At 30.0% G+C, this 9901-nt stretch overlaps 1 protein-coding gene across 1 annotated transcript; it reads left to right on the top strand.

The window, feature by feature from the left end:
* The first annotated feature begins 2847 nt into the window (after window positions 1–2847).
* LOC105324582 (kinesin-like protein KIF3A) lies at window positions 2848–9194 on the top strand. The gene is made up of 6 exons (XM_066083388.1): window positions 2848–2889; window positions 3260–3365; window positions 3490–3700; window positions 3934–4028; window positions 7544–7579; window positions 9109–9194. The coding sequence occupies exons 2-6, from the start codon at window positions 3272–3274 to the stop codon at window positions 9192–9194; spliced, it is 522 nt and encodes a 173-aa protein (XP_065939460.1). The 5' UTR covers window positions 2848–2889; window positions 3260–3271.
* Window positions 9195–9901: the final 707 nt, after the last annotated feature.

Raw genomic sequence — 9901 nt, 5'->3', positions numbered from 1 at the left:
CAAATATACCTTAGTGTTTACATTTTTTAAAAAATAATTCTAATTAGACAATTATCAACAATGGCTCGACAATGCTACCTTTTGCAGTTCTTTACTGCATTTTTTTAATTTGTGCTTTAAAAACCTGTGTTTAGAGAACATTCGAGCGACACATACTTCGTAAAAGAACAGACCAACTGTTAGATTGAATTCCTTTCCGTATAAAATCGATTCAAGACATTAACAACAATGAGAGTTTCCAACTAAGATCAATTCTAACGAATTAATCATTTCCTGTGTATTAATTTGATTCTTGTGTATAGAGATAACTGCAATGTGCACGATTGTCGGTAGACAGCATGCCCCAGAGGTTTTCACACCTCAAAATGTTGAGCCATGCCCTCACCTAAAATTTACCAACCAGTAAAAATGTTTGGCCTTTAAAAAAAAAATTGTTCACCACTTGACAATTAAAGTTATTTTATCAAAGCATCAAAACAGTGTAACGTTCGAAATTAGACACAAACTTGCTCGTTTTTGAAAATACATGTACTGATATTGTTGATTTTCCGAATGTTTTCCAAGCATTGTGCTACAAATCATAAAGCAAATTGTTCTTTTAGAAACGTATTTTCGAGGAAATTGGAAAGGAATTGTTGGATCATTTATTCAAGGGCTTTAACTGTACGTTATTTGCATACGGACAAACAGCAAGTGGCAAGTCGTACACAATGATGCAGCGAGGAGCAAATGAAGGTTTTGTTATATTCAATAACATTTTATTACTTTAAAACTGAAGAGAAAATAAGCAATTAGAAAACAAGATAAAAATTCATTATTTCTATTTTGATAGCACCAGAAATATTGTCTAGAGAATGTCAGTAAATTGCATATAAAGAGTATTCAATGACCGTTTGACTCAAAAAGTGTATAAATTGTTAGTAAAAAACAACGAATACCCTTGGTCAGTAAATTGCAGATGAAAGTAGTTCAATGACCGTTTGTCCAAACAAGGATATTAATTGTTAGTAGATAACAATTAATACCCTTGTTTGGACAAACGGTCATTGAACATGGTGAACTATGGTGAACATGGTGAACTACTCTTCATATGTGCGGTTTGGTCAAATGTCTGCCCCCAAATTTAACCAATTTTTAAATAGTATCGTATAAAAATCAAATCTTCAGAAATCATTTTACAGTGGACGCCTATCAAGTGAATCTTGATTTTAGTCGTCATTGCGCATTAGCTGTTTATCTATGACGTCATCCAAATGACCTAATTCTTGCAAATATGCAAACAAATGAAAATATTCTCATTTTTGCTTTATATATTGCATTCGGAAATATCGAGCGCAGGTGTGCTCAAGTACGATTTTAACGTATGTTTTTCTTCAGATAATTATACACGTTATACTAAAAAATGGTACTTGAGCAAGCCTGCGCTTGATGTTTCCCGGTCAAAAAACCATCGGAAAACACCCACATTTTGCTCCAAAAATCAAATTATCAAAATAATGCAATCTTCATGACGTCATTTCTATCAGTTTTTGTGATAAACTTTTACACTCTTATTTTCAATACGATTTTAACTATCTTCCATCTTATTTTTTTGGTGATAAAATTTTACACCCTTATTTTCAATACGATTTTAACTATCTTCCATTTTATTTTTTTTTAAATTTATGATTTTAAAATATGTTTCTTCAATCAAATTACATTTTTATTAGCTCTTTTTTAAATGCTTATTCTATAAATAGATTTGTTCGGAAAAAATCGCCAAAATTGGATTTTCTCTCTTTATAAATGGTCAATATATTAGCTGTTCTGTCACTTAATATATTTATATAAGGTCTTCATAATATATAAAAATAATAAATATCTTTATATTGTAAACATAATAAAAAAATCCAAATATCTTTAAAATTTAAAGAGAATTAGAGGAAATGCGGGCTAAGAAATATCAATGTTATTTAAATATTTATTCAAATTTAGTAGTATTAGCTGGTAGACATTTTGATATTCTATCATTTTATTGAAGAATATAAACTTTTTATCCTTAAGAGATTTCTACATTATTGCAGATAACTACATTTATTTTTATCATCCTTTAAATTGAGGAAAAAGATAGTGATCTTGACCTGACCTTCATGCGAAAACAAAATGGTCAAATTTGATTAAACTGGTAGAATCATTTGGTTATATGATCTGTTTGGCTGTGTGAAAATTTCATAAATTTTTTAATTTAAGATGTATGTTTGATAAGGAGAAGGCTCATTCTTTAAAACACACACACAATATATATATATATATATATATATATATATATATATATATATATATATATATATATATATATATATATATATATATATATATATATATATATTATATTACCGTCATCTTGGATTTACAACTACAAGCTAAACAACAATTTCATTTTGCCTCTGAGACTCTAGCTATAAGAATTGCAGAAGTTGAATGAAGGCCGCTTGTACCGGATGATGTTAGATCTTGTATAGCGTATCATAGGAAAGCGGTTTGACTAATTTTTATCATATTGGTCCTACCAGTCACGTCGGACAAATCGTGTTACTAGAGTTGAAACATAATTAAAACACCTCAACCTAAGTCAAACTCTGTATAATGGTAATAGCAGGTACACACAAAATAATGGTCATGCCAACCTCCGAACCATTCCATAGACTAAATATTTCACATATTATTTGGGTTTAGCTTTCAACGTAGCAGAGAAATATTTTCCTTATGAAATATTTTCTTTAGAAACTCAAATTTGTCTACACATAACTTATAGACACTGAAATCAAAATTACAGGATTACTTCCAAGAATGACAGAAGAAATTTTTCGAACAGTTAACAGCAATAACGACCCAAATGTTGAATACCAGGTAAAATTGTGTCATTTTAACAAAGTAAATTACATTGTTAATTTGGACACCGATAATCGTGAAATCTTTCTATTCTTCTCTGTCTTTTATTGGGGACTTTATTCATCTTTGTAAAGATTGCCGAGGCTTTATTATTAAATACAAATTACATGTCTTAGTACTTACTGATAGCGTATTTAAACAATATTAAAACAATACGGAGAAAAAAAGATAGAAAGACAAAGAGAACGAGTTCATATTGAATTATAATCTTAACTCGAGTGTTTTATTTTGTTGTCGCTAAAATTCTGTATTATTTTCACTCTAGACACAAAAATAAATTATTGTTAAAATGGACATATCTGATTGTATATATAAACATAAATGACAGGTATCGTTCAGCATGATGGAGATATACAATGAAGATGTGTTTGATTTATCTGAGGAGCTCGAAAAGAATAAACAAAGAACAAAACTTAAAATAGCTGAAAACAAGGGTATGCGATCTTTTGAAATTAAACAAAAGGAAACATTTTTATAGACACTTAAAACTTTGCCCAACACAAATTTTAATTCCAATCGAAAAGTTAAGCGTGATTCATTATTATCTTGTTTATACAGCAATCAATCTTCGTTCCCTTTCTGTGTCTAACCAAGAGGAGGTTGCCAGTTTTTTGGAAAAAGGCTACAGAAACAGAAGCATTGCGGCAACAAAAATGAACGCACATAGTAGCAGAGCCCATACAATTGTCACCATTTACGTGAAGCAAATACAATCGAATGCAAAAGCAACGTTGTCATCTCAGATAAGTATTGTGGACTTAGCTGGAAGGTACATATTTTTTCTAACATATGCGTTTTGCAGACAAAAACACTTTACGATTATTGATATACAACCAAACAGTAAGGAGACTGTACTTCATTCTGCTTTATTATTTATTTTTATACATGTAGCTATTGTTAATACAACTTTTTAACCTGATAATTAAATAGTAAACTTTGATAACATTGCTCTTTTGATTTGTTGTCTTTAGGCATTTTCAGATATCATTTCATTTATTCTAGTGAAAGAGTGGGTAAATCTAAAGCTACAGGAAAGCGACTGAAAGAGGGAGCAAAGATAAACACATCTCTATTGCATCTAGGGAATGTTATCAGAAGTAAGCGTTATCTTTTTCTTAATGATTTCAAGTTATTTTAAATCAATCAACAATACGAATACAATAATTCGTCTTTTTAGGAAATGCTTTAGAGTAAAATATCAAGATCCTTTATAAAATTATCAATATAATTGTAGGACCAATGACCTTAAAAACTTTAAAACTTATCATTCATACGAGCCTGTGTTGATATTTACATTCCATGTTCAGTGGGTTTTCATCGAAGAAATTTATATCATTGATGTTCAATTGTGCCTCATCCAAGCATATCTTTAGGGTAGTAAAGGATGAAATACTTTCTTTATAATACGCCTTCGGCTCAAGAGGGTACCATATAACATCGCTTTTCCGAGTTCAGCGGAGCATTCCATTCAAAATCAAATCTCAATTTAAAGATTTTAACAATGTAGTTATAACGTGGCATTTTTTCAACTGTCAATGACATAAGAAGCGAAATCTTTTATTGACCGGCAACTCCTTGTGGCTGAACTGAATGAAATTTGATGATTACACTCTTTAACCATCGAGCTATAATGCATGTTGTCACTTAGTTATGTTCTATATGACCCAATAGATCAACATTTGCCGGTATATTCCAATAAATGTTCATAAACAAAAACTCCTTCTTCTTTAGTTTTAAAAAAAATAGAGTAAGTTTTGTATTAAAATTTGATTATTGATCCAATCTACCCGAAATGGAAACAAATTTTGCTTACGCATAGCTTTATTTAAATCAACTACAGAATAAAAACATTTTTGCTTCACTAAATGCGCTAGATATTAAAAGACATTTACTTCAATCAAATTGTTTGAATTCCGTTCAAAGCACCAAGGAATCTATTTTTCCAACAACACTGGTGTTATTAAATGGTGGAGTAATAGTAATTAAACAGTTCTGTGATGTCGTTTCTTTGTTAAAGCAGTTTATAATTTTACCTGTGAAAGTCCGATATTAGTGAACTTTTTAATATCCGACCGTTACCAGTGGTTACAATCGGATATCCATAAAAAAATCGGACTGTCTCGGATAAATCAACAGTGAAGTTCAATGACAGTGTTTTAAGTACGATATATATTCCAAAAACACTTCTGTGTGACAAAATTCAGTTGTCGGCCCTAACGGGCCTCAAAACTCTCAGATTTTTTTTTATGCAGAACTGTTTTCGGCATATATCATTTAATGAGTTGATAAGATGAAATTCATTTTTTCAAATTGCTTGATTTTTGAGATGTTCCCTAATACGATGCAGGCAACCATCAACAATTTTTTGTCAATAGATTGTTCTATCCTGTGTGTTGCATGACCGTCGTTGATAACCTGGCTCAACTTTGTGTTTTCCAAATAGTCCAGTAAAAATAGCTTCTCGACGTTATCGGACAATATTTTTTTTAGAACTCGTCCAATAAATCTAAAAAGAGGAATATATTTGAACAAAAATCAAACCAAAATAACGTAAAAGCATCATTTCTACCACTTTCAGATCAGAAGTCTAAGGAAAGAATGTGTATTATTGTTTACGACAGTTGTTTGATATGTTATGTGTATTGTACGATATCTAAAAAGCATTTGAGTTAAATGGTGAAATGAACATTACTTCTCTTTAAAGTATTCATTGTGGTTTGAAATACATAACTTCAATAACTGAATCCATATCTTAATATGGAGAGTAGGATAGGTGTGGCAAGATGGTAACCTTCTTCGACTTAAAAAAATGCTTTATAAGCTCAGATATGTCATTAAACATTGTCGTAAAGTAGACAAACATGCTTAATTCCTGACACAGGGTGCCATTTTTGGTATTATTTCGTAAGCTTTTTAAGTATAGCATCACAAAAATACAGACCTGTAACGCTTTTGCCTTAACCATCACATAAGAAAGAAAATACAATACAGAACTTTCTTATTTTTTATGACTCTTCTTTCAACTACAGGCTTTAGGTGTTTAGTTAGCCATTTTGTTCTTACTGGTTGAAATATGGAACCCATGTTCCGTCACCAGTAACAATATTAGCAAAATACCTTTGGTTGAATTTGGGAACTGCTTAGCGTTTTATTCTCGTTCCCGTTTTCGATAATCTGTCAATATATGTATCCATTTGGCGTTCTTTCAAAATACGCTTTAAATTGAAATGCACTCGCAAAAGCAAGATGTTAACAACTATTAGAGTATTGAAAATCGTGTATCTACCATCATGTTCAAATATTTTCCTAACTTTTGAGACATTCAGCTTACCTTTTTCAGACTGAATGTCCTATTTAGCTGCATCTTTGACGGATATTTGCCTGTCAAATCTTTTTCTGCAACTTAGAAATGTCTTAATATAAACTAGTACCATATCTTAATTCATAAAATCTCTCCTAACTCAGTAAAATCTGTATTATGAAATGAACAATCTCTCTGCTAATTTTATATAAGCTCTAATTTCTTCAATATTCTCTACCGGTTTCTCAACCATATTTACAACAGTCTATGACTGGCTCTATTTATATGACTATAAGTTAAAAGTCTGAAGGCTCCTGTGTATACCGCTTAATAAGTATTGAATAGAACTATCCAGCAGTATCATCATTCATTTCATATACAAAATAAAAATATACATTACAATTTAAATAAGCCGCGTATTCTATCGATAGGCAAGCAGATCGATATCAGGCTAGTTAAAATGGTGACGGATACGAGAAAAAAAACAATACTTAAGGAATAAGGAATCATTCTCTGAGTATTATGAGGTGATTATTTTGGTAGGGGTGTGATTAAATCCAATAAAGGGCTTTATGATAGATTTGATCACGCCCCAACCAAAGTATCAGCTGATATATTTATAGAATAATCCTAATTATATTTATCTAATTTAAAGCCATCGAACGATTAAAGTTTTAAATATATGTAAGCAAACCCTTAGGCGCTTCAATTTGACGTCATTATGGGTTATGTAGTACAAACTCGATATGTAGTGTAATCACAGGCAAAGACACTGGAAAATGTAAATATTCAACATTTGTTCTTCTGAACATTTCTAATACCAGGGATAACTATTGCAGACATCACTTATCCCTATGAATATACCAAAGTCAGATTTTAACTTAAATTAGATCGAATAATTTGGAAGTCACACCACCATTAGCATTGAAGCGTCTGTAGTATTGCCTGATTATATATATATATATATATATATATATATATATATATATATATATATATATATATATATATATATATATATATATATATATATATATATATATATATATATATATTCTAATGTAACAATTCTTAGTTATAGTCACTGAAAAAACTGAATAGCCAAAAGCCCCATGTAATATATAGGTGACCATGGAACTTGAAACATTAAATTATTGGTTAAAACAAAAAAGGGAAAAAGAAGAACTGTGGTAAAAATATCGTTGCTTGATTTGTTTCTAATTATTTAATAATATCCACTATCTAAGAGGTTAGTATTCACATGTATATATCCCGTGTACATCATAGCTCGTGAACATTTTTGTTTAACAGCGTTGGCGAAGAAACCTGGACATCAAAATGAAAAACGTAAGTCAAAATGCTATTTCAAATACTCTCGATCAATTAGATCTTCTAGATATGTTAGAGTGTTTATCTCAAGGGTGACATTACGCAATATTATTAATTGTGAGCACAAACATTTTCATTTTAGGCGTGCATTTTATACGCATGTCACATGGTCGTTAAAAGATAACGAAGTCTGGATCCATACTCAAAATTATTTTCATATGATATATGAAAAGAAACCTAGAAAACCCAGAAAACATATTCACAACACAACACGAGTTTGATTTTTATCACAACATGGGTTGCAAACAAGTTTATCTTTAGTAAATCGCAAAATAAAGTCGCCGCAAATAAAAGTTGGTTTAAACTATCTACTACATATTTCACTCAATTACAAACACAATGATTTTACCAATAGTGATTTCGTATATTTACCGACAGTATCACTGAATATGATATTACAATAATATATTTAACAGTGATCTTACCAGGTATACAGGACATTGCATTATAAATATAATACAGAATCTTTGAAGATCAGGAGTACAATGGCACATGAAACTAACGCAGTAAAGGAAAAAACCTGTGGGTACGGGTTTTAGCGGGACTTGCGTTTATATATTAAACGAAGTTAGTAACGCGTGTATACATGTATTAATGACTTAAAAGTAGTCTTGCATTGGTCAAGAAGACGTGTATACCTGAAAATGGTCACTAAATTCTAAAAAAAAAAACCCCACTTGACTTATCACAACAATCACACATGCACTCATTCATACATACAGCATTACATTGTATCAGCAATGCGCGCTGAACAACATTAAATAAAGAAATAAATATGAACTGTGACACACTTATTTGTCATTTGTACTGTAGTAAATTAGCTGTTCTAATCTATAAATTTCATTTGTTATAATATGTGCAGTAACACATTTTCCAAATTTCCTACTGAGTTGTCACAATTTTATCATATCTTATTTTATTCTAACATCTTCAATGATGTCTTGTCATCAAATTACAATTATTAGAAATATACAGAGAAGAATATTCTTCTATAAACAATTATATGAAAGATTATTGCAGCTCGTATAAATAAAATAAAGATATTTGGCTATATCTTTCTATACTAAAAAATCAGTATAACTTTACGATAAACAGGGAAAAAAATATTTTAAAATAATGTTTACCAATTACTATAACTTTAAACGCTTTATCGTTCATTGGATTATTCTCATAACCGGTCAAATTGGTCAAAACAATTATGTTTATACGTGATTTCACGTAACAAATTGACTTAATTGTAAAGGGAATGGACGTTAAACTACTGTTTGATTGTTAATCTTTATAAATGTGTAGATAAACAAATAACGAGGTTTTGCAAAGGTTTACTCATAAACAAATGTCAACTATACCCATTAATGCCATATATCGTTGTAATTACAGGTTACAAATCACAATTTGTCAAATGAATTTTATATTTACGTGTTTTACATCTCGGCAATGAACTATAATTGTCTTTCTTGTAACATGAGTTTTTTTGTGAAATTAAGCAATATATAGGGACTCAAAACTTACACTGCTCCTAAAGGACTCGCTTGGAGGAAACAGCAAGACTGTCATGGCAAGTACAAAATGAAACATTATTATAAATTTTATTTACTAGTATCTGATGCATCTGTTTAGTCGAAAAGTATTTCATACTCATTGAGGCTTATCTATGTTATCAATAAAGTTTATATGATTATATAGGTGAAAAGAATTTTCCATTTTTTTTCCTGACCTAATCTTTTTACAAATTTTGATTGTCCACTTAATGTTATTATTGATTTTAGCTTGCTACTGTTAGTCCGCTACTGTCCAATTTAGAAGAAACAAAAAGCACTCTTAAATATGGTAATAATTGTGATTGGTCCTTGAATATCTATTTTTGTTTTATCTACGTTTAATTATAATTGAGATAATATTTTACTTTCAAGAATTGGAGTGTCATTATTAATTTAGAAAAAAAGGATAAATTTGAGATCTTTAGAAAAGGTTAACAAATAACATAATGAAGAAAAAATGTTAGTTAAAATTATCATTGTAGTCGTTTTATTTTTTCACTTAACATAAAAAGATTTCAAACATATTTTGTTTTACAAATAATCATATTTAGTTAAGTTATATTTAAGAATTTCAAGTAAAAAAAAATCAAACGGTAGTTTCGAACTTCTTTGATATACAATTGCAGCTTTTGACGCAAAATCAATCAGAAATAATTCTAAGGCAAACGAATGCGAGCATTTAAACAACTCTGAGGTGGAAGATCTAATGGAAAGACTGCAGAAGATTAAAGCTGAATTA

The sequence above is a fragment of the Magallana gigas genome, chromosome 4 (genome assembly GCF_963853765.1).
Source record: "Magallana gigas chromosome 4, xbMagGiga1.1, whole genome shotgun sequence".
Lineage (NCBI taxonomy): Eukaryota > Metazoa > Mollusca > Bivalvia > Ostreida > Ostreidae > Magallana > Magallana gigas.
This window is presented reverse-complemented; position numbering and strand designations above follow the sequence as displayed.